This window comes from Lepidochelys olivacea, assembly GCF_965140295.1.
Source record: "Lepidochelys olivacea isolate rLepOli2 genome assembly, chromosome: 2".
NCBI lineage: Eukaryota > Metazoa > Chordata > Testudines > Cheloniidae > Lepidochelys > Lepidochelys olivacea.
This window is the reverse complement of record NC_140412.1, coordinates 184,939,271-184,965,497: the sequence shown is the minus strand read 5'-3', so window position 1 is coordinate 184,965,497 and position 26,227 is coordinate 184,939,271. Positions and strand designations below refer to the sequence as shown.

The 26,227-nt window shown below is 40.1% G+C and overlaps 1 protein-coding gene across 8 annotated transcripts in view; it reads right to left on the bottom strand.

Moving 5' to 3' along the window:
* TRANK1 (tetratricopeptide repeat and ankyrin repeat containing 1) overlaps positions 1-26,227 on the bottom strand; it is a 93,404-nt gene that overhangs the window by 4,317 nt on the left and 62,860 nt on the right. For all 8 annotated transcript variants that reach the window (XM_084620159.1, XM_084620161.1, XM_084620163.1 and 5 more), the window contains 10 exons: positions 22,611-25,520; positions 21,796-21,995; positions 21,126-21,263; positions 19,310-19,453; positions 18,339-18,495; positions 17,499-17,587; positions 11,032-11,135; positions 10,741-10,873; positions 9,104-9,249; positions 1,445-4,512 (listed from right to left, as the gene is read on the bottom strand). In XM_084620159.1, coding sequence (XP_084476285.1) covers positions 1,445-4,512; positions 9,104-9,249; positions 10,741-10,873; positions 11,032-11,135; positions 17,499-17,587; positions 18,339-18,495; positions 19,310-19,453; positions 21,126-21,263; positions 21,796-21,995; positions 22,611-25,520 — 7,089 coding nt within the window. The remainder of the gene's footprint in view (positions 1-1,444; positions 4,513-9,103; positions 9,250-10,740; positions 10,874-11,031; positions 11,136-17,498; positions 17,588-18,338; positions 18,496-19,309; positions 19,454-21,125; positions 21,264-21,795; positions 21,996-22,610; positions 25,521-26,227) is intronic.

Genomic DNA, 26,227 nt, shown 5'->3' with positions numbered 1-26,227 from the left:
TTCTAGGAGCCTTTTTCTTGCCAAGTTCTGCAGTTAGGGCCTGCCTCTGGCTCATAGCCCAGCTTTGCTTAGCAATGCCTGGAAGTACTTTGGTTCAGGCTTTAGGCCTCAGACCAGGCCTCTGATACAGGGGTTTATGTTTCAGGGCCTCTTACTACAGTCTGTATATAGAAATTTTCCAAACTGTATAACATTCCCATGAGAGGAGTAACATAAGACTTACGTAACACACTGGTGAACACAGGCTTATGACAGCCTTGCAAAATTCTATTCATCACAGCAAGTAGGGTTTTTTTGATGGGTGAGTGAAATATCGTTTGTTTTTTCATTATAAGTCACCTTAGACAAGTGGATGTTATGCCATGGTTGATGAACTGTCATGACACTTTTGAAGGCTGGTCTAGAGTTAATGGCACAGTTTTGGTTTAAGGTGCTAGTTTTTTCCTAGGAGCAATTAGTCCATTCTATTCTGTTCCTAGATCATCCACCCACTCATTACTAATTTTATTTTTCCTTGCCAGAAACAGTGCAAAACATCAAATATATGGTAAACAAATGTGAAATAATATTTGTAACATATTTATTTCCTAAGACATAAAACTTAATGCAACTCCTGTTCAGTCACTGTTAGCATTACTTTTTTGCCTTGTCCACACTGAGGATCTTTAGTAATGCTCCCAACATCGGTCTAGCATCAGTGTAGCTAGCACTCTGGGGGTGCAAGTGTAGACTAACTGCAGGTGTTCTTACTCAAAGCACAGTCTAACCTGGACACTACCCTAACACCAGTGCTCCCATCTTGCTAGCACCAGTAGAGCTGCTATACCAAGAGCTGAAGAGTTCCTAAAACTTCTCAGTATAGACATAACCTTAGAGGTGTTTCTAGGAGTACACTTCAGACAAGTTAGAAACTGCCACAGAAGCATGACAGCAGCACCTGATCATGTATCTAAACTATAAAAAAAGACTTTAACAAAGAGCTGAACTTGAGACCCTATTAGACTACTCATTTTATGTGCTGATTGTACTATTTAAATACTCTCTGTTCATTAAATATAAAATTTAAATAAATAAAATATGAATGTCAATAGCATCCTTAATTTTAACTCGCTTTGTTTGGCAAAAACTGAGAGGCACTGTAGATCTTTCTTTACAAGCAGACTAACAATATGGGCCTGATTCTCCATTCACTTGCACTAGAATAAATCAGGAGTACTTCCACTGAAAATCAGAATAAGTAAAAGAAGAAATCAGGGCCTATATTACTGCTGCACAAAAATATGTATAGATACTCGCATACTTAGCTCATATTGTTGAGCAACACATTTTCCTCAGTTATGTGTCACATCATTCAAGTGTTGGAGGAACCTAAAATACAAGACCATTCAAGCTACAAGCAATGATGAGATGGCATCATAGGCAACACAACAAAAAGAAGTCTTACCATCAGCCCAAGCCTTTCTCTTATAGATGTCCTCTACTATATCAGAAATCTTCTTTATGTTCTCTTGAATTTTTCTTTGCACCACATTGGAATGTTCTTTAAATATCAAGTGACTTGTGATCCAGGTATTTTGTTCAATTGTGTCCACTATATCTAACCCTTCACGTAATTTTGGATCCACATTTCTTTTGAAAAATTCAAAATAATTCTGGTAGGCAGTGTATTTATTTCTGTGCTCATCCAGGTGTCTGTGCTTTACATAAGTCTCACTCGCCACAACAGTTTCACTCCTTTCTATGCTCTCCTTTTCTCCTGGATCAGTCTCTGTTGGTGTCACAGCTTCAGAAGTTTCTCTCTCTAAGTCTTCTTTCTGGATAAAGTAGTTTTCAGGACCCTGAATAAATTTGACTCCACAGAGGTCACATTGTGTTCGGTCGATATCTGCTTTTTTAAAGATTCCTGACACCAATTCTTTCATTTCCATCCCAATGGGATCTGTTTTTGAACACGAGTTCCTCCTCCATTTTATGCAATAATAGGCTAAAAGAAACAAACGCCACAATTTCCGCTTAGCATGAGCTTTCTGCTGTTGTTTCTGTTGCTTTATGGATGCTATGGCTGTTAGTGGATCCTCTCTCTCTTCCACATAGAGATCCCTTTCAAGTTCCGTTTCTGGCTCCTCAAAATATTCCAAAGGATCCAAATGTGATTCAATTCTGTCTAGGTTAACTTGCTCATAAAAGATGCCCCGTATACTTGCTCCTTTGGCATACATAGTGTCCCACTTCCAGTGGCAGTCAGCTAAGTACTCCTCATCTCGTTCAATCAGCAGCTCCTGCAGGCCTTCTGCTATTTTCCTCACATCTACAGCGTCATTCACGCGTTCCACAATCTTAACCAATCTTTCAGGCACTTTGGATGGACAATCTTTTTTCATATTTATTAACTTTGACTTGATTTCAGGAAAGTGTTCATGTAAAAGGGATTTACATCTAGGACTAAGCACTTGATCAGCATTCACTAACATCACTAAGCATAACACCATTGTACGCTCTGCTTCCCCTGACGTAATGCAATCAGGATCCCTGAAAGCATCAAGAAGAACATTGAAATTACTGTTTTTAGCGCCGCACAAAACTTTTGCAACATAAAGGAGATGAAATTTGAACTCCTTCACAGCCTCATTTGTGTCCTTTGGTTTGTACTCCTGTATAATGGAAAACATGTCTCTAATCTCTTTCTTCTGGTCTTTTTTTCTGAACAAAAACTCCCAGTAATGAAAGAGAGCGATGTAACTTTTTGGAAGACACAGAGTAATGTTCTTGCAGAGGCGCATCAGGACAGCACAACAGAGAATATACTGGAATTCCAGCAACATCACTGTATTTCCTATGCTAGGAATCAGAGGTTCAATGCATTTCTTCACCAGGACATTCATAAAACGGAAAAACATCCATTTACAGTCTTCTGGGTTTCTGTAAACATAGAGCTGCTCTAGCGAATTTTCAAGAAGTCGAATGAAACATAAGTGTGTGTTTTCTGCATTTCCAGAATATTTATCAGGTATCAACATGCCATATCTGCCATCTACCCCTTTGGGTCTTCCTCCTCTGCCTCTTTCCTCCTTTTTATATTTTTTAGCTTCTAATAACTTCAGTTCTTTATTATAATCATCTTCCTCCTTAGCAAGGAGCTTCTCAAATTCTTCAGGATAACTGGAAGACAAGATGAAAACTTGCATTGCCCTGAGCCACAAGTCGGTTGATTCTCTTCTGTTTATGGCATTTTCACTTTTAAACTGAAATATGATGTACTCCTTCAACACCATCCTACAGGGTTTAGAAAACTGATGGAGTCCCAAGATATCTTTGCATGCCTTTGGGTTTTCAGACACCACTCTCAGATGGAAATGTTTCGGGAAAACAAAATCTAATAGGGATTTGCATAATATATATTTATCCGCAGTCAAAATTTCATCAATGTCATTAAATTCATGCAACAGCTCTTTTGGGAATACTCTCTTGGCCTGTAACAACAGTCCATTTATTGCTGCCAGATGCATTTTACACTGAAGTATAGACTTTGCCTCATGACGCAACAAAGGTCTATGGAAATCTTTGCAGGTTTTATCCTCACACTTCAAGCCAGCAATGAACTTCATGCAAATATCAGGGTAACTCTGCTCAAGTATACTGCATGTAATTGAACACAGCCTGCTTAAGAAGTGCTTATTCAGTGCAGACTTTACCTCTTCCATGCCTACAATGAAGTGATCTTTAGTTTTCTTCTCTTTCAGAATAGGATTATCTGGCAAGAACTGAAGAATATGTCCAGCTTCATTTTGAGACACCTGGCAAACATTGCCATCTATGGGCAAAATCCCAAAATAATCAAAACATGACTTGACCATTTCTTTCTCAGCATTGGTGGCTGCTTTTTGGAGAGCTCTGAACAGATTTAGAAGGGCCTCTAAACCACAAGGTGCCAGAAAAAAGATGCCCTGGCTTTTTGGTTCACAGTGGGTTGATTCAAAGAGGGCTTCCACCACACCAGCACAATGATTCAAAGGCAAGAACTTGTAGAAGGCCTCTTCAAGCTTTCTAAAATCTTTCTTTAGAACTCCCTGCAGAAAAGTTGCCTCAGCAATGCTGGATTTTTGATTTGTTTGCTTACAAAGCTCTAAGGCTTCTTCCAGGATGGTGTCTCTGTTCTCCAATTCTGAACAGCCAGTTATGCTGAAACGGACTGCAGCAAGCAGACATGATGCTCGAAATTCCTTTTTGGTAGTGAGCTTGGCTGCTTCCAGCACAAACCCATGCTGTTTCATCAGCATAGCAGCCTCTTCCTGTCGACCCTCCCTCCTCAACAAGTCTGCTGCTTGGGCCAAGCACTTGCGTGATTTCAAGAATACAAGCTGGTCCTCGGTGTCAAGTCTGGAGAGGACTGCCATCATTTCCTTGGTTTTGTTTTCACGCAAGTATTTTGCAGATGCTTCCAAATAAAACTGGTTTGCAGAGTATGAGAGTTTGGAAACTGGTTGTCTTTTCGCCCTTAGTATTTCTTCATATCTGGAATAAAGATACATCAATGTCACATTACTACCATATATAAATAAATCAGACAGACACAATCTAGCATTTTTTAAAAAGATCACACAATGTCGAGCAAGGTAATAACTCTGTGCTAGTCAGGTCCTCTCCAGGGGCACTTCAAATATTGTGCATAATGATGAGAGGTCTCAAAGATATGAAAAATTATCACAGTACTTTAAAAAAAAAATCTACAGATCATTTCATTACCAATTTAAAGCTGTCTGAATTAAGACCACTAAAATTTCAATCAGGAATCAGATTAGAAGCTCAGAATGTCAGTGGGTCTTGCTACATACTACTTTAAAATGATGATGAAAGTAAGATTAAAGTCATTCAAAACACAGCGGGTATGAACTCCTATTAAGATACATATGATAATTATGAATCTGCTACATGAACAGTCAGAATTTTGAGACTAAGACCCTCACATTATCAAATATTCTTCAGGGGTCAAACTTGGTAAATCCAAACAAAAGCTTACATCAATCACTGATCACTTTATGATTAACAGAATACATGTGCGCCATAGTACGGTACATAAATCTCTCCCCCATTTCTTGCTTCTGAGTGGCAGATCAAGGTACCTTTTTCAAAATTAGTTCTGACATTCAGCTAATGGTCAATTACTGTTATATGATGTCAATAAATTAATAAACTTGTTTCATAGCCAAACTTCAACCTTGCAATAGTCTTTTCAAGCCCACTCACCGAGGGCAAAGTAATGTTTTTTGACAGGTGAGTAAGTCATCATTAGCTTTTCATTATCATTTTTTTCATGGTAAGAGTGAAGGAGTAGATTTTGTGCCTGGGATGGTAAATTTGCATAAATGATTTTGCAAGGTTGATTTCAAATAAAGCATTAGATATTAAAAATAATTTTAAGAATTCCAATTTTGAATCAAACTATTTCTATACATTTGGTAAATGCTATTCTTTAAAAAAAAAAAAAAACTTCCCACGTACAGTGGTAATAAGAGTTATTTTCCAAATTACCACATTATATAAACATAAGATTTCATGCTGTGTCATACAGAATATGACCATTTACTATGCTGTTTGAGGAACATATATACTTTACTCTGAAGTTTTAAATTGTTGAATTAAACTGTGGAAGCTCCTTCACTGGAGGATTTCAAAAGGAGGCTGGATAGCCATCTTGGATGGTTTAGACAACAAATCCTGCATCTTGGTAGGGGGCTAAATTAGATGACCCTGAGGTCCCTTCTAACCCTATGGTTCTAGGTGGAGCTAGTTCTAGGCAGCACTGCCTATTAAGGTCCATCACTAGCACATTTTAGATGGGATTTTCTTCTAAAAGATATGCTCTAATAACTATTTTGGGGGAGTTCTATGGTCTGTGTTATATAAGAGGTCAGATTAAATAATCTCAATAGTACCTTCTGGCCTTGCTATCTACGTATCCATGAAGGTTGCCCAATACTTCCCATCGTAAGACCCTGTTTTCAGTTGCTCATAATTCTGCCAAACTTTAAGCATTTGGGCTGAAATTTTTCATGCTGGGTATCTGATTCAGGTTGAATTTTATTTGAAAATTTCAGCCAAAAAGGTTCAATCATTTCCAAGAGCAAAGCTGGGGAAAAATATGTTTTGTCCATGCTAAAACATCCCGGAAAACCTTTTATTTTGAAAAGGTCTAGTGTCCCCACCATCAGTGTTCCCTCTAATTTTTTACATCCATATGCGGAATTAATTTTGTTATGTGCACCAATATGGAGATGATGTGTGGCGGGGGTGGGACTGAGGGGTTCAGAGCGTGGGAGGAAGCTCGGGGCTGGGGTGGATGAGGGCTCTGGCTGAAGGTGAAGGCTCTTGGGTAGGGCTGGGGATGAGAGGTTTGGGGTACAGGAAGGGGCTCAAACTGGGGCATAGTTCCGAGAGGACAGTTATAAACCAAGTTATGAAAAATTGCAGTTCAGACATGCATAGAGGATTTCATCAAGTTTAGCTGCTAAATTCCCCAAAGATTCTGTCCACATTGGGCATGCTCCTGCCCAGGGCTGAGCAGGACTTTCCCTGCAATTGCAGTTAGGGGCCTGGGCACCTAAACTGACAGCAGATAACCCATCTTCCCTGAGCTCTCAGTAACTCTTCCATGTTGTCTGAGCCCAGCAGGAGGAGAAAACTGCCTTACTCAGATGCACCGGAAAGAAGAACTGGACCTGCCGAGGAGTGGGTGGTAGGGACAAGGTCCCTGGTAAAGGGGAGAGACTAGTCTAGAGGTTGGGAGGTGAGGGGAGAGGAATATTGGGACTGGGAGTCCCAATATATGAGGTGGGAGGAGGGGCTGTGACAGGTTGGGCAAAGAGACTGGGACTGGGAGCTGGGAAGAGAAATGGTAAAAAAGGACTCTGAGATAGCAGATGTGTGTGGGGTGGGGGTGGGAGGAAAGACTGGTCAAATAAGGAGCCCGGGGGAGTGAGGGAGAACACTGGGACTGGCTGAGGAAAGAGACTGGGAATGAGAACCAGTGGGGTGAGGAGAGGTGAAGGGGAGTCATATCTGTTGAGGAGCCAGGGAAAGAGGTGGAATCTGAGATAACAAGGAGACCACGGAGAGAGTTTGGGAGTGGGAGACAGTGGGGATGGGTAAGTAGAGGCCAAGGTGGTGGAGAGAGACAGACTGGATGTGGAGCCAAGGGAAGGGGGAACTGGATGGGCAAGGAGACGGGGAGTTGTGGGAAGCTGGGACTGGTAATATGAAGGGGTAAGACTAGAAGTTGCTTGGCAAGGAGGTGGGGACCGGGATGAGAAGCCTGAGTGGCGGCGACTGGGCATGGCTAGATGAGAAAAATGGACTGTGACGAAAGGCAGGCTGGGGAAAAGACAGGACTATGACAAGGGCAGGTTAGAGGGATGGGACAGGAAGGTCTGTGCCAAGTAGAGCATACTCCCCTCCAGAGCCTTCATACATCTCACCATTCCTCTGCTATCAGCAAATATCTGTGAAACCCATCAGCAAAGTGCTCCCTTTCTCTCTAGTCTTTATAGAGGATAACAATCTCCTATTGCTATCAGTTACTCTGTTAGCTTAACAGACAGAAGTCTGTGTGGTGGATCTAAAGATTCTATGTGGTATCAATATGATGCCACATGATAGAATTTGTTTTTTCGGTTTGCTTTTAAAAAAAAAAGCTAGAAATTTTAACATAGGTTTTTGTGTTCAATTTATGTCATCAATGTTGCAAAGTCAATCACTAAAAGTAAGGAAAAGCAAGAATTAAGCTTACCTGTGCAAGCTTAATTTGGCACTCAATAACATGACTGTATATTGTGTTTTCCACAAGACCCCTATGTCATTCAGTGCACAGTCCTGCTCTGGGAATTAATCAGGGTTGTATAGTGAAGGAGGTTGTTGTCTTTAGGACCCCTGATTCATAACTTGCAAAGCTGGAATGTGTGTAGTGAATGACGCAAGAGATTGCAGGAAGAGAAAGGATGATCCCACAGTTGAATCTACCCTGGAGAATTGGATTTTTTCCCTGCCTCAGCTAAACCGTTTCTACATGATGCTAGCAAGTCACTTAAACCAAACTTCAGAGGTGGTAGCTATGTACTCCTCATTTTCTGGGTGCCTGACTTGAGACCCTGGTGTCTGACTCGCAGAAGTGCTAAGAGAACTCACAGCAGCAATTGAAGTCTTTGGGAGTTGAGCTTTGAACATATGAAGTGCTACAGAATGATAAATACTCTGAAAAATAAAGGTCCAAATCATCTCAGATTTGGAACTCAAAACGAATGGATGCTTTTGACCGTAATCTCCATGCCTCAGTTTCCCATCTGTAAAAATGGGAAAAATACCACTTCCTGGTCTTACAGGAATGTTGTGACGATAAATTCCCTAATATTTCTGAAGCACTCAGACATTTATAGAGATGAGCAGCATAAAAAAATCCCATGAAGAAATTAATTCTGTCTTCAGAGCAGAGTTTGAATTGTGTGCCGTAAAAAAGGCCTGGACATTGAGGAGAAAACAAAACATTGAATTTTCTCATTAAGGCTATGTCTACACAGGGATAAGAAACCTGCAACTGACCTGGTCAGCTGACTTGGACTCACAGGGCTCGCTGTCTCCGGGGCTGAAAAATTGCTGTGTAGAAATTCAGGCTCAGGCTGCAGCCCAAATTCTGGGACCCTGCAAGAGTGGAGGGTCTTTTATCCCTGTTTAGACATACCCGTTGTGAGCAATCTATCATAATGTATGCTCACAAGGGGACCACATTAAGGTTAATGAATCTGTTGTTTTCTTGAATCTTTGGGATATCGGCCTTAGGGATCTAGTTGAGGAGACCAGTCCAGATGGAGAACTGAAGACTTGACATGGCTGACGTTAAGGGAGTGAACTAAGTCCTGGGAAAAAATCAAGTTCTCTCTCACAGTTCAAGCTGGTGGGAGTTCTCATAAACCAAATGAATTTAATCTTGATGCAAAAGTAATGTCACCAATTAAAAACCTTGTCAAAATCTGTGGAGAACCTACTTTAATATGCTCAAGCAGCACAAGGAAGAAAGGAGACTTTTTCCTCTGCAGCATCCTCTTTACAAACATACCTTTCCACCAAAATAGCTGCTTCCTCATACAGTTCCTCATGGCAACACATCTTAAGCGCAAGATCAAACTCCTGGATTTGTTCATAACATCTGGATGCATCTCGGTAGCATTGGCTTCTCTTATAGAAATACGCAGCATCTTTTATCTGCACCATAATAACTCTTATTAATATTGCAGTCTAAATATATGAACAATTCCAACAGAAAAAAACATGGTATTTTTATCCATACAAGGGAGAGAGAAATGGATGCAGCCAGTTCCTATGATCTTCTATGAATAACCATTCCCATCCAGATAATAATTGTTAAAGTAGATTTATGTTTGTAAATATAAATGTATTAATTTAAAACCATAATTAGAATGGTGAATTGTTTTAAAAACTCAAAACATTTTAAAGTCAAGAAATTGGAAATTAAGGTAAAAAAATATATACTGGGACTGGATTTTCAAAAGTGCTCTACACTGGCAGAACTTAGTGGTGGGCAACCTGCAGCCCATCAGGGTAATCTGATTGCGAGCTGATACATTTTGCTGATGTTGACCGTCCACAGGCACGGCCCCCTGCAGCTCCCAGTGGCTGTGGTTCGCCATTCCCAGCCAACGGGAGCTGCGGGAAGCAGCGGCCAGCGCGTCCCTGCGGCCTAACGCTTCCCCCAGCTCCCACTGGCCGCGAACAGTGAACTGGAGCTACTGGGAGCTGTGGGGAGCCGTGCCTGCGGACGGTCAACGTCAGCGAAACATCTCACGGCTCAGATTAATTACCCTGATAGGTCAGTGGTGGGCAACCTGCGGCCTAACTGCTCCTACAGAAGTCAATGGGAATTTTATCATTGACTGCAATGAGAGCAAAGTTAGGCTAATGCTAAGTGTGTTTGAAAACTCTTATTTTGAACCACAATATTATTTTTTTTTTAAATTACTGAGATATCGGAGTTGCAATCTGGTTTATATTTGGGGTGCATTACTCCATCACACAATTTGAGTTGTTTCTGCATTTTTTTAGCAAATGGATGATTATAGAGTTCAGAGGCAATGGTTTAAACCGTAAAGTTATAATCATTTGTATAACTCTGCGTTATAGATTGTTATTCATGTTAGACCAGTTCAGGCAGAAATTGTCCACTTGGCACATACACTGCTGAAGCCAGCATCACCTGAATAGTTCTATCGAGTAATAATTTCAGTCTTAGTCAATTATCAAACAAAAATAATTTTTCCTCCTTTCCCCACCCACTTGACTGTATGGAGATAAAGGTTTCCAAGTTAGAAACACCAACAAAGGCAAAGCAAGAATGACTACTGTTTGGCGTTGTGGGAAACGGTAAAGAAACCTAATCTATTAATGCAGAGTCCCTGCTATCGCCTCTTCGCTCTTATTTCTCTTCTGTGATGCATGTTGCTCTTGGACATACAATCCACCTGAAAAACACAGTATTTTACGTATGACTCTACCAGTATGTGGTGGAAGAACATTTATCTAATCTCACCAATACTAAAATGAGGTAAAGAACACAAATTTTAAAGTGTCCTGTCTAGGACCATGATGTTTAAAAATCCCTAAATAGATCTAAAAACCCCATAAGAAGACAGACTCTGTTAAACATTGGGTTGGGGAGCGGGAAGAGGATTTTTGTACCTTGCCTAATTTTTCATATAGTTCTGCACAAAGCTGAAATTCTTTTGCGTAAATCAGACATTTCAGGGATAGTTTTGGCTCTCCACATTCCAAATAGGTCTTAGCCAGGTACATATAGTCCATCTGTTTTTCCCTATTTAAAACAAAAAAGGTCACATATGCACAACCAATTCAATTTTACATTATTTTTCACAATTCTGGTATATCAGCAGTTCCATCAACAAGAACACTTTGTTCCCTATATTTTCCAAGAAACACTACTAACAAATACAGTTGTATTTCAGCACTTACTTGGGGCTGCTTTTCTTTGACTGCACATTAAGTACAGCATCATGCGCTAAAGCCAGTTTTTCCTTCTCAATTGCTCCTCCTTTTTGGTAACATTTGGCTGCCACCTGAAATTAGATAAATTACATGCACATATATGTATGCATGCATGCATGCATGCGTCCCTTAAAGCTTATCACACATTCATACAATTTTCTTGGTGAAACAACCTGTTTCCCTAAAAAAGTGTCACATTTCATTTTACAGTGACATCAAGGGAAACATTAAGAACAGCAAAGCACCTGGAGGAAGGGGAGGGACAGCATTTGAGTACATTTTTAATATAAAGAGAAGCTTCAAAATAAGTTCACGCACAATTTTAACTAGGAATGTTTTTACAATTAACCTGAAAGCAGGGAAAGAAGCATTTCTGGTGGATTAGCAACACAAACAATACATTCCTATTATATCAGACTCTAAAAAGTTAATTGATGTGTCACAGGGAACTAGCCCCATTAGTGGAAGTCAGTAAATCCTTCCTTGCATATTTCCCTGCATCATCATGGGCCCCGGGCTAAACTCAGATGTTCCGTATTCACTACCATATAGTTAAAAAATATTCAACACATGAAGTAATGGATTTTTCAAAACATACATGGGCAATATGCACTGCCTGAGATTAGAAGCTGATTCTCCAACGTTTAAACTGTGCACAAAGCAATTCACACAAAGTTAGGGAGGTATTGCCTAAAAAGCACTTATTCAGTTAGATCACTGTAGGATGAAAAAAGATCTGTTCAACCTAGAGCAAAAATCACAGAACAGGGACTATTTGTTTACATACACTGTTAATATACCAGTACTGTCCTATGACAACAACAGGGGACTTTGAGAGGGAGAGCCCCTGCTGAAGAAGCAGCGAGCACTAGTTCTTGGCATGAGTGGGCAAGCTTGTCTGGTTTTTTTTCAGTTTGCTTAAAATTTACAGTGGTGGTCTGTTGGTGACTATCTGTTCGGGATTGTGAGAGAGTGTGGGCCAGAGGCCTGCTAGTTGAATGACCACTAGCAAGGCACTAACCTTCTGCCCTTTGAACTTTGATCATCCTTGTGATCACCATTCCAGTTTGTTAACAAGGAGGAAAGGCTGACTTAGGAGGGAAGGGCTTAATTGCCAGATGCTAAGTGACCAAGGGGAGCTAGCCAACAGAAGAGTTTGAGAGGGAGCTTGTAGGAGGGAGAAAAATCAAATCAGCACGTCTTGGAAAGGCTGCATCACCAATGCTTCTGGCTCCTCCACCTGCACCTGTGTCCAGACAGAGAACCCAACCATGGATGTCTCTACCCAGGTCTTGGTATGGATTTGCAGAGACTGTGACCTGCATTTCCTCCTCACAGACAGCCAGGCTGGGAAGACCATCCAATGTGAAAAGGTGTCTACTGGCAGAACCTCCCAGGAAGCATATGGGAAAGCCACAGGAGGAGGTGGCTAGGCTGAGGAGCATGTGTGCACAGGCGGAAGAAGACCTCTACGATGAAGGAAGCAACGGGCTGGAGAGGACTGCAGTACTATCACAAGGAAAGGAGGAAATGGCTCCTTCACTGGGAGGAACCTGGCTGCTGGTTACTTCGGCAACAGGCAGTGCTCCAGCCCTGCTCCCAACCTTCTATTCATAGAGATTTAAACAAATGGTATGCTGCCCTGGCAACAAGGGATGAGGAATCTCCCCCAGACCATTGGGGGAGGAGGAGAAGCCATGAATTTCCAAGGCTGGGAGGATCATGGCCACCACTCCCAAGAGGAAACGGAGGGTGATGATGGTTGGTGACTTGCTTCTAAGAAGGATGGAGGCATCAGACTACCTGTACCTGTCAATAATCGGGGGACAGAGTGAGGGCACTAGTTTCAGCAGATGTTACTGAGCATGCTCACTACAAGCCAAGCAGCAACCTGGGGGAGATGTGACCCTGCGTGCCCCTGCATGCATCGCCTCTAGGAGGCATCCACCTGTTGGCCTGACCTGGCATCCTGGGAGGTGTCAGAGTGCCTCAGCTGGAGATGCTTGTCAAAAGGGGGAAGAGGATTATAAAAAGTAAAAGATAATCAACCCAAGGCACCCCGCCTCCTCACGCTCTCTGTCCATCAATTCACTGCACCAGAGGGAACAAAGGAAGCAGCCATTCAGTAGAAGAAATTTGGCCAGTAAGACCGCTGAGAGCATATGGTGAGAAAAAACTTACACTACGTTAATATTCAGTGTAAAGTTAAGCATAAGTTCCATTTTATCTTCATTTTTCTTGTAACTATTTCTGACTTTTATGTCTCAATACCTGTATTCACTTAAAATCTCTCCCTTTGTAGTTAATAATCCTGTTTTGTTGTTTTATCTCATTCAGTTTGTTTGAACTGAAGTGTTTGGGAAACTCCATTTGGGATAACAAGGTTTGGTGCATATCATTTCTATTAATGAAATGATGGACTTTATATAAGCTTGTATTGTCCAGGAGAGGGCTGGGCAGTACAGAACACACCTTTCAGGAGGAAAAAAATCTGTGACTGGGACTGTGGTGGGGCTGCTAAGAGCCTAGGTGTGACTGGCAGGCCGCAGGTGCACACAGACATAGCTGGGAGTGACTTGCATGCTAGAGGGTGTTTGTGAGCAGTCCAAACTGGAAGCTACAGCAGCAAAGCAGCGTAAAGAGCACCCGAGATTAAAGGGCAGGCGTGACAGCTACTCACTAGTCTGGACTGTGCCCTGAGTATGTTACAGTGATTAGCTCAACTTTTGTAAGGCTTTTGATACAGTCTCACATGACCTTCTCAAACAACCTGGAAAAATGTGGCCTAGATGAACCTACTAAAAGGTGGGTGCACAACTACATTCTGAGTACACTTTTCCAACCAATTATCAGTGGTTCACAACTGAGTTGGAAGGGTGTATTTAGTGGGGTCCTGCAGGAATCTGTCCCGGGGCCAGTTCTATTCAACATGTTCATAAATGATTTGGAGAACGGCATAGAGAGTTCACTAATAAAGTTTGAGGATGATACCAAGCTAGGAGGGATAGCAAGTGCTTTGGAGGACAAGATCATTTTGAAATTTAATCCTGACAACCTGGAGAAATGGTCTGAAATAAACAGGAGGAAATTCAATAAAGATAAATGCAAAGTATTACACTTCGGAAGGAATAATCAGTCGCACAAATACCAAATGGGAATACTGCAGAATAGGGCCTGGAGGGTTACAGTGGACCACAAACCAAATGAGTCAACAATGTAATACTGATGCGAAAAAGTAAACGTCATTGGGGGATGTATTAGCAGGAGTGTTGTGAGCAAGACAGGAGAAGTAATTCTTCCACTCTACTCAGCACTGATAAGTAAGGCTGTGATTCTCTCATGGGTATTTTTAGTAAAAATCATGGACAGGTCATGGGCAATAAACAAAAATTCATGGAAGCCTGCAACCTGTCCGTGACCTTTACTAAAAATACCCAGGGAGACGGGACACAAAGAGCATTGCCAGGGCTTGCAGCTGCTCCAGCCCTGCTGCTGCTCCTGCAGGAGCTGACTAGTGCTACTCTAGGCCCAGGGGAGCTGACCCAACCCCAGCTACTGCTCCCGCCCTGGGAATGGCTGACTGGTGGCCCCCCGGGCTGGCTTCCAGTCAGCTATTCCGCAGCCCCCGAGCTGGCCGCTGGTCAGCTGTTCTGACAGCCACTGCTTCAGTAGCCCCTGGGCTGAGAGCTGCTCCAGCCCTGCCCCAGAAGTACTCATGGAGGTCCCAGAAAGTCAGGGACTCCGTGACCTCTGTGATAGAATTGTAGCCTTACTGATAAGGCCTCAACTAGAGTTACTGTGTCCAGTTCTGGGCACCACTTCAAGAAGGATATGGAGAAAGTCCAGAGGAGAGCTACAAAAATTATTAAAGGTCTATGACCTATGAAGAAAGACTGAAAAAAACCCTGTTTATTTCATCTGGAGAAAAACTATGGGGGCACATGATAAAAGATTGTCATAAAGAGGAAGGTGATAAATTGTTCTCCTTAACCACTAAGGACAGAACAAGTAGTAATGGACTTAAACTGAAGCAAGAATGATCGGAAGTTTTTCCTAATATCTAACCTAAGTGTAAGGGCAGTTGTGCACTAGAAAAAATTACCTAGGGAGGCTGTGGAATCTCCGTCATTGAAGGTGTTTAAGAACAGGTTAGACAAACACCAGTCTGGGATGGTCTAGAGATAATACCTAGTCCTGCCTCAGTGCAGGCAACTGAACTAGATGACCTATTGAGTCACTTCCAGGCCTACATTTCTATGATTCTATCATACTCTAGTGTCAGAGCGACAGAGAAAAAAAAACAGGCTTTACCAGGATTTTAGTGAGATTTACTTTATAGTCACTCTGCAATAGTGTGTCTGTCTTATCCCACCAATGCCTTTGTTGTTTGTCATGTTCCATTCTGAGATACAACGTCACTTATAGCACAAAGCAAACCACTCTTGGCATTTGAAAATCCTTTACAGGATTTTTTAACAAAGATTAGCAGAGAACAGACTTATAAAGAAAGGAGTATAGCAGCTAAAAACACATGGGTACATATACATGCTTGTAGTGTTTTGTTATAGGTTACAAAACTACATATTACTGATCCAAATACTTCTCAAATATGCACTATACTAAAACATGCATTATTTTTGTTTCCAGCAGTTTACTGTAGATTAAAATAATAATTCATTGCCCAAAGATTAGTGAAAGAGACACGTTAAGAGTAGAGCCAAAAATATGAAGGGAGTATGGTGTATTAAAAAACTAAATTTGTTTCATGTTCAAAAATTGAATTTGATTTCTGTTTTTCTTGTGACAGGAAAAGGCAGAGTTGAAGATATTTTCTGTTAGTTAATCCTAGTTACTATTTGGATAAGTCCTACACATGCTTGTGGGAGCTCCAAGGATCTCTGTAACGTGGTTGGCACCCAGGTCTTGCGGGTGCCCCCTTTCTGGTTGGCTGTGAGCCTGCTTTTCTGTTTGTTCTGACAATGGGGTGGCACCCACCTCTTGCAGGCTTGCTTCCCTCCCTCCCTCTCGGCCAACGGTTGTTCAGCGGGTCTTCAGTGACTCAGCCCTTTGGCTGAGTCACACACACTGTCCCCCATCCAGGATATAGAGTCTCTAGTTCTTTTTCACGGCCCTGGTATGGAGCCATAGCACCAAGGCTTCCTTCCCGGAGGCACTGTCTTCTTTAACAGTCCAATAGGGGCCCACCTTGGTACCCTCAGTTGGTGTCCTTTTTGGCAGCCCTCCCTGTCCTCTGTCTTCAACCAAACCCAGCAGGGCTCATCACGGTACCCTCGCCTGGTCTGGCTAGGCCCTGAGCTCAGTTCTCCCTGCAGTGAGCTGTCCACGGTCCTGCCGCTCTTTCAGCTGGCCAGGCACCCTGCCTTCCCTGAGCTCAATCCTTCCTGCAGTGAGCTCTCCACGGTCCTGGTGCTCTTCTATACAGCCAGGCACTGGTTCTACCTCTTCAAGCTCCAGACAGCAACTGACTGCTCTGTGTCTGCTTTCTTTTATATGGCTCTTCTGGCCCGATTGGTCACTCCAGCAACTCATCTGATTGGCTGCTCCCCTTCAGCCACTCTAGGCTGCGTAGAGGTCTTATCCTGCTCTTGTCTGGGGCAGGGTGAGGCAGGGCTGTGAGGCCTGCAGCAGGAGACCTCCGGACCTAGTCCACCCTATCACAGTCTCCCACATTTTCCTTTGCTTTAAGTCAATCCCCTTTGTTACAGCCCACCATAGTAGCCAGAGATATGGATGGACCTTCACACTAACGTCCTCACTGGTCTAAGGAATCACTGTTGGATACAGATAATCCCATTTCTTCCAGAACACTCAGTCTATCAGATTAGGAAGCCCTTTTTTTTGGGGCCTGTATGACAGGAGAATTGAACACAGTCTGTGCTTCCATAGAATTTTTTTTACCTGAGAAATAGTCAGAACATTTCCACACTATCAACGGACCAGACAGACACAATTTGGATGATATTAGCTAGTAATCTCGCAAATAATAGACTTTAAAAGTCAAGAGTTCTAACAAGCCTCTTTAATAATACTGTGCACACTTTAAAATGATGGTTTCATTTTTTATTACTTAATATTTTATATGGACTTTTGTATTGCAGCAAAATCCTTTGGTTCTCAGATATTACTGCTAGAAAGAGATTAATTAGATACAGACATAAATCACACTGTGACCTTAAAAGGCTCTGGGCTCATCACCCAGATCATTATGCTTCCAAGAAATTGAGTGACTTGCCTATAAGAATGTTTACTGAAATAGAATTTTAAATGGTTCAAAGTCACAACTTCCAACTGACTCATATTTTTGTTACTGTAAAACAGCCAAACGATTCTAAAGTGACTTTTATAGGTACAACGAAAACAGGGTCTCAGAACTGAGATAACATAACTTATCTCAGACAAACATATGCCTTTACCTTCCAACACTGATGCTTAGCATAGTATTCTCCTTGTGCAATCCATTCTTCTGGGGTTGAAGTTTTAACAAACATACTATCATCAAGATCTGGGTAGTGGAGAAGAGCGAAGATAGTTATTTTATGTTAGTGGTGTGGTATAAGAGAAGACACTTAATATATGTCAACGCTAAGGATTATCATAATTTTACAGTATTCCAAAATCCCCATGATTTATGCTCAAATAAACTGATCATGCCCAGGGGGTAAAAGTAGATTTTTCCTTTTTTTTAAACTTACATTTAAAATGGACAATTCAAGTTTTATTTTAAAAGGCCTCCTCTAAAAATTTTAAATTACTACACAGGCAACGAAGATTAGAATCACCTTATTGTCCCTTAATAATAAATAGGTTCTTTCATTTGCTAAGAACAACAAGATTGATTTAACTGAGACGGTTTTTCATAATCAATATTCATAGTGTTTATGGGTTGGTTGCATACCTTCCTCACTTGTACAGGAAAGATGATAACAATGAGATGTCTCACAAACATTGTAGATCTTTTAGAGCACTAAAAGATCTACAATGTTTGTGAGACATCTCATTGTCTCAGTTTAGCAAGCAAAACTCTCACTAAAATCAAATGGAATTTGCTTGAGCAAGGACTGAGTAAAAAATATAGTATTTTACTCTTCAATGTACAACAGCAGAGACAAGCAAACACACACTCACACCCCATTCTTCATATTATTTGAATATTATGATAATTCAAAAGCTAGAAATATTTGCTAAAACAACAAACATTTAGTGGATTATCTTGTTTTCAGAGTTTTTATAGGAAGTTTTGATGTAGCTTTTACCTTTGTTTTCATCTATTTTGACAACCTGAACAAATTCCCTTTTGATGAAATATTTAAAAGCCGGGGCCCGCTTGTCACTGTTTTCATCAAAGATCCAAAGATTGACCCTGGCTCTTGTAATGGCAGTGTACAGTTGCTTCAGCTCTCCATTGAGCATCTAGGATAGAGTGATTAAAAAGACAAATGACATATGTGCAGGAAATTATATGAGTGCATGGTAAAAGAAATGCTATGAGTACATACAGAATTAACTATTTAAAGTAAAGTTCTTAAAATAAGCCACTTTAAATATTAAGGGCCTGATTTTGAAGTATGCCTGCAAAAATGCTTGTGCAATTTTGAATCTAATTTGTGTGCAATTACTTGTATTGCAAATTAGATATTTCCATATATAAAGAGTCAGTTTTATTTCTAAAAAACATTTACAAATGAAGTCATTTATTTTTTGCACACAATTATGACATTTCAAGTACAAACTAAACATGCAATTTCGAAAAATCTGGTATTAAAGAGTCTGGTTCACTACTGCATTCCTCATGTAACTTGTTTGCTTTTTTAATAGTTACAACGGTATAAGACTGGAACAACACAGAGGTCAATTAGTCCCTAATTCTTAATTCATTTTTTAACCATAACTACAACTAAGAGCTAACTATATAAAAAGATCTTTGCTGTCCCACCTGCTATATGTTCAAAAACATACGAACTTCTAAATCATCCCAAGAACAAAGCAAATCAAAATCACGTGTTCAGTAAAAGCCAGAAAAAAAGAAAAAATATTGATAGATCAGGGATTAATTAATTACAATATGTAATATTGCTATATTGACTGGAAGAACTGTTATACATGAAAATGCTAAATAAGATTTACTAGGAGTCTTCCTTGAATTTTGAGATTTTTCTTATATAGTTTAATGTGGGCTTGCTGTTTCTAAGCAATGTGTTATTAAAAAAACCAGACAGTGTATCACCTTGTACATTTCTGGATTAAGCACAGGAGATCTGCTTTGAGTAGCAATATTTTTCTCTAAAGGTGTTTCAATCACCAGCTTGCTTTCTCCTAGTGAATCAGAGGAAGAGGTAAAAGAAGAAATGATCTTCCACTCTTTGTAAGCCTGTAATTTGAGAAACATACAAAGATTTCAGGTTAGCCGAATCTACTGCATACCAGTGCCTACATATACGTACAGACGTAATATATATTTTAAAAACACATGCACACACACAAGATTTTGCATGCGGCAATCTACCTATATCCTAAAAGTTGTGGATTGGGGCCTTAATTTGTAGAAATACCATACATCATTCTCAATTAAAAGGTTAGATCTTTACTAACTATCTTTTCTGCGGCTTTTAAATTATTGCATCTTTTATTTATTATTATTGCATCTTTTCTATTTTTCTGCTGCTTTATTAAATGAAACACTTCCAATAATGTCAAATTTGTGGCACAAAACTGAAAAAGTCAAGAAAACAAAAGTTAAGACTGGTGTAGTCATGAACTCATGCTTGTTGCAATCACAACCTTGAGTAATCAAATTAAAAAGTCTTTATGAAAAAAAGATAGGTATTATTGCATCTCTTGCTAATTGTAATTTTTTAAGTCAAAATCATTTTATGTTCGAGTGCAAAAAAAAAAATGATAGAACAATTAACTTTTAAGATTTTTTTTATATTCATACCTCAAAACATGAGGCCTACATGGCAAAGTCAATTAACAAAATAGTTTCTCACTCTGAAGACTTGTATCCAAATTCTGCCTCATTAAAGAGGACTCATCCTAACTTTTTACCAGACTTCTGTGAACAGTGCAAAACCATCATACAGATGGCTCTCTCTTTAAGAGAAACCAGAGATTTGACTTATGGATGCTAAAGATTCAGGGGCTGATTCTCCTCTCACTTATGCTGTTTTAACTGCTAGTCAATGGCATTACTCCTGATTCAAAACAGCATAAAAATGACAGGAGGATCACTCTTCAGGAGGGAGGTATATTAGCAGAGCTATGTTAAAAAGCTCAAGAAGTGCAGAGTATACCTAGCACTAGCCCAGTGGTTCGCAACCTTTTCAGACTACTGTATCCCTTTCAGGAGCCTGATTTGTCTTCTGTACCCCAAGTTACATCTCACTTAAAAACTACTTGCTTACAAAATCAGATATAAATACAAATACAATACAAAAATGTCACAGCATACTATTACTGAAAAATTGTTTATTTTCTCATTTTTACCATATAATTATGAAATTAATCAATTTTTTACTTGATACAAATATTTTACTTACATTTCAGCGTATAGTCTATAAAGCAGTATAAACAAGGCATTGTATGTATGAAATTTTCATTTGTACTGATCTGGCTAGTGCTTTTTATGTAGCCTATTGTAAAACTAGGCAAATCTTTAGATGAGTTGATGTACCCTCTGGAAGACCTTTTTGTACCCCCTGGGGTATGTGTACTCCTAGTTAAGAACCAGGAGTTCTAGCCTATACTGCTCTGGCCTATACTGCTGGTCCGTCACTTTCCTGAACCCAGCTCATATCACAGAAAACTTTTAAAATTAGAAAAATAAATACCAGAAATAAGCCAGGATAACAGAAGATGCAGCAACCCATGTAGGGATGGGCGAGCAGCAGCTCAATTTGCTTACCAGTGAGCCCTGAGTCCTATTCTGTAGTGGAACTGACTGTCTCTAGAGAGAACTGTATATTTCCTCAGCTAGGACAGTTAGACCAACTTTAGACCAACAGGGAAGAAGAAAAAGTGGAAAATAAAGTGCAATTAAATACCTCAGAATCTGTGAAAAAGTTGTAAAGGAGGACATCATCAAATTCCAAGCCCTTTGCTTCATAAATTGTTAGCACAAGTGCTAAACTAAGTTCCTCGGGAATCTTATCCTTCACCATTTCATTTGCTACTAATATCACCTGCCAAAACATAAATGCATTAGTGACACATGAATCAAAATGACAACATATTTCATTTAGAGGGTGGAGAATGAGCAATTAGTTATTGCAATGCAAAGTCATCTAAGAAGTAGACTACAGTTGGTATCAATGTAGTATTAAAACTCTGTTAACTCTGTGGATACTTCAGCACGTTCCAGAAAAGGGGATGCTAAGCTGCTTTCTAGCTGCCAGAACAGTGACACACTACCTATTATTATGAGACAGATGGAGAATTGATGGAAGAGAAAAATCTGAAAAGTGGGTCAGGATTTTGCAGAAATTACAATGAAAGAAAGTCAAATATACTGTTTAAAAAGGTTCTGAAGCAGAAATGAGAAAGGTAAGTCTTGAATTTGTACATTATAATTTATCAGGGAGCAATATGGACACCAAAAGAATGTTGCAAGCAGTCAGGGGATTGGTCCTTAAGAAAAAAGTGGATTGTGCCATTACATTTGGCCACAAACCAAAAAACTCTACATAAAACACCATATAAAAAAGTAAAACAAACCTGATGTGCTCCAAATTCAATTGGTTGTGTTTTTCTTTTGTTGCCTCTCAGTAAAATTGCCAAGTCACTAACACTGCAAGACTCTAAGACAGTAGGTTTAGGTCCGTCAAAGAGGCCAGTATCCCTAGGAAGACGATCAAAAGATTCTGGGAAATAGTGCTGAAGTAAATCAACCACCCCCGAGGCCAGATGTAGAATTCCTGTGATGATCAAAAATACATATTACAAACGTAATATATATCTCACACAAACTATAATAAAAATGAACATTATTCAGATTGCACAGAATCTGGAAAAGCCAGAATTAAGATTGTGATTAGGAGGAGACAGCAGCTGTAGGATACAATTTGAGCATCTCTGATTTGCAGGGCCACCACAAATCAAAACACAGGCTACGAGACTAAGCAAAGACTTATGTAAGAAGCGAAAGTTAGAAATGTGAAAAAAAAACGTCAAGAGCAGAAGTAGACCACTTGTCCTCAAAATTGTGAATTTCGGGAGGTGTGGAAACAGCAATTTAAGACAAAAACATTTTTAAAAAATTCATCCTAAATGGGTCATATACGAACAAAACATTCAGGGAGGGAAAGACTTTCAAGAGTGACTGGTGATTTTAGGAGGCTCCATTTTTGGGTGCCCAACTCAGGATACCTTAAAGGGATCTGATTTTCCGAAAGCGCTGAGCACCTGCCGTCTGAAAATCAGTTCCCTTTAAAAAGTATCTCATGGTTGAGCACCGAAATATTAAGACATCCACAATCACGACTGCCTTTTGAAGATCTTGTCCCCAAAACATAATATGGTAATTTCTCTACCTGAATGAGATCTGTAGTTCTGATACAGCTGATATATCCTTTTAGGTTTTCTAACAACACATTGCTTCTTGTCAACTGAGTTCTTGCTGGCATAGTGGAACAGTGACCTCAAATCACTAAAACGAAAAGCAACTCCCTTCATTATGCTTTGTGCAGTGTCACCAGTAAGGAACATTGCATTAGGGTCATTGATGCATTTCATTAACAGCGCTAGCTCAGCTTGAGTGAAGTCTTGAATCTCATCACCATAAAGCTCATGGACAGACCATGGTAGATCCTCAAGCTTAGAGAGTCTTTGAGATAAATTGTATAGGACATCTTCTTCATCAAAGTAACCTCTTTGTGACCTTATTTGCTGATAAAGACAAAAGAGACGATAGATTTCACTCCGGTCTTCCTTGAAGTTTGGTGATCTCTTCCGCCCTAGTTTTTTGTACTCTTCTTCTGTAAGTTTACCCTGGGGACAACTTAGCGCTTCAAAAGACCCTTTCAAAAAAGATTTTATTTCTTTCCAAACCAATGCAGGGTTATAGGAGTTCTTGCCTTTCATCATTTTTGGCCACATTTCATTAGCAAACACATCATAAGTCACGAAAACTCGAGGATCATTTTCTCTTGAGTGAGCTTCGGCAGCCTTTTCATCCTCACCATATTCTACTTCAGCGTTACTTTCTTCCTCCTCCTCTTGCCAATTTGGTATGACCAAATCTTCTTGAGTGGACCAACCAACAATGGTTCTTTTAAGACTTCCATCTTCATTCCTAAGAAAAAATGGATCAGGCATGGATGCATCAAGTAAAAGTAACAACTGTTTTGAGGTGACATACAATGGGAAATTTTCATCTTTAACATCTTGTAGCTTGTAAACATTTGACTCAAGTGGCTGGAAATGACTTGTTGACTTAGAAGACTTACTGAGCTCGATAAAATTCCTCTGAACCTCTTGGCACAGAACATGATTTTTAGTAACGAAGATTTGATGCAAGTGTTCCAAGTTGTCCGATTCTTCTGTGCTATGCTCTTCCTCCTCTTCACAGTCACCTAATAAATTCAATTCAGTGTCATCTGCACTTGAATATTGTTCACCTTCATCATCTTGTTCATCATCTATGCTTTCCAACTCAATTGACTCACTGGAGTCATTGTTGTGTTGCTTTTCATTATCTTCTTCCTCCCCTGCACTTTTTTCAGATTCAATTTCAAACTTTCTTCTCTGCCACATTTGTCTAACCAGCAAAGGGGCTCCTGCCAGCTGTGCTTTCTCCCAGTAAGAATGGAATTTCTTCCATAGTCTATATAAGCAACAAGTAGTCTTTCCTGTTCCACTCCGTCCAATTAAGATTATTGGCTCCATGGGTTTGGGACTGAGGTCAATCACTGCATACTCTAACTCACCAACTCTGAAGGGGTATTCAACAGCAGAATTCATATCATTTATGATGTTAAGTGCCATGTTAGTACTGAAGCTGTGAAATTTCATTACATTATATTCCGTTTCCACTGCACTGGCTGGAGGGAAGTATTCAGGTATGATGTGTTCTTTTGTTTTTTCTGCCTCTGTGTCTTCAACATAACAACGAGGAATGCGCTTTTGCGTTTTCAAGTTAGAAGATTGCTTGATTTTACTTATACCCTTGAGTTTTTTCCTCAAGATGCACGACAAGCCACGGTTGTATGCAGTACATATAGTGCTGATAGCACGGTCGAGTTTGCAATGATCAAGAACAATGTCCCATATTCTAATGATTTCAGTGTAAACTCTCCCAGATTTCTCTAGAGGATGTATAGACTGTTCTGTCTCTATAATCTTTTCTGCAGCCTCACTGCAACGGGGAGAAAAGTCTATTGCAAGCTCCCATAACATCCTTGCTCCTTTGTCCAGCTTAGCTTCATACAGCTGAATATCAGCTTTCAAATGTTTTAGCCGCTTTTGGAGGCCCTGGGTCCATTCTCCATTTCCAAGCTGCTGAATTGCCAGTATAATTTTCTTTTTCATATAATGAGGTACAGCTTTGCTGCCTAGCTTCTTCAGCATTTCAGAAGTGCACTCTATTTCCCATGTCATGTTATCAAAGTCCTGAATATATGCCTCAATGTCCTGAATCTGCCCATTAACTTCCACTGTTTCTTCACCTATGCCATTAGGCATAGGCATGTCAGATTCATCACACTCCTTCTCAGTATCCTCCACTTTCTCAGAGTCAGCACCCTCTCCTTTACTGTGAGCCAAACTCTCATATCCACAGGTTTGCTGGGGCTCGCTCTTTTTACCTTCAACACTGGTTAGTGCTGAAGATGGGTTTGGTACCTGAGAATTATCCTCTATCGGGTTGTCACCCAACTGAAGATGCTGGATTAAATCTGTGATTGCTTTCACTAGGCTTTCCCGCAAAGTTAAGGGCTTATTTACTTCTCCAGTTTCTTGCTTTGTCAACTGAGCATCGTCTGCTTCTTCCCAGGTATCAGGAACTGGATCTGTATTAGCAGGTGCTGAGTTGCCAGGTGATGCTCTCCAGACAGATGCAGATGATGAATGAGCTGTGCTTTTTGGCTGTGATGTGTTATAGACTGGAATGGATTTAGGCAGCTTAACTAGTTGCCCTACTGTATCTTGCCGGTACTTCCTTTTCTCTGACACAGCTGTATTCCAGGTGAGTAGCCGAGGGTCATTTTTTTTTATTCTGTGCCTCACATCTTTTCCTAATTTATTTTTCAAGTTAAAGTTAATGTCAAACTTTGCTAACAAATCCATTATTTTCTTAACCTGCTTTGTCTGTGCTTTCTGAAATATAATATGCATCACTGTATTTCCATTCTTATCTTGGCTGTTTGGATTAAGGTGTGGGAAAACGGATGGGTTTGAACCATAGAGATCCAGTAGATAGTTCAGAAAGCGTAAACCAATGTCATCTGAAAGAAATATAACAACAAATCACAAACTTAAATATACTTTCTCCTGAGAACCAGAAAAATCTATATTACTAATCTCTTTGCTGCTATTAACTGAAAATAAGTGTCCTTTCAAATAATAAAGTGAATTTACTGCTTCTAAAACACCTCGTTTTGATAGAAAACATCGTTTTTTAGGGCTATTTCAGAAAAAGAGACAATAGCAGCAAAGGCAACAGAAGATTTGCCACATTCCCCCCACCATTGTGCTGAATTTCTCTTTTAATCTTCTCGGGTGAAAGACTTGTTTAGTCTCCATGTCTGCTCAATTAACAGCTTCTCCCCATGCAACTGCCAACAAAAGTGCCAGCTCTTTTGATGTTTCTGACGTTGGACATTTGTCAGCTTGGTAAGGAACTATGTTCGTTTCAATAGGTCACCCAACAACATCTGATGTTGGTAGCATTTGGTCACTATAAACTGGGTCCAACTTCAAACCACATTCACAAAGCTGAACTTTCCTGAGCCATCTATATGCCCTCCAGAAGATTAGAGACATCAGATATTCTACAGCGTTTTTAGTCTTAGTCATGTGGCAATTTGAGTATACATGAAAAAAAAAATTCTACATTGTAAACCCTGGCTATAGCATGACAGCCAAATTATTGATCATTTTCATCTTAAAAAAATGTACACAATTGTAAGAAAAACTTCAATAAAGACATTGC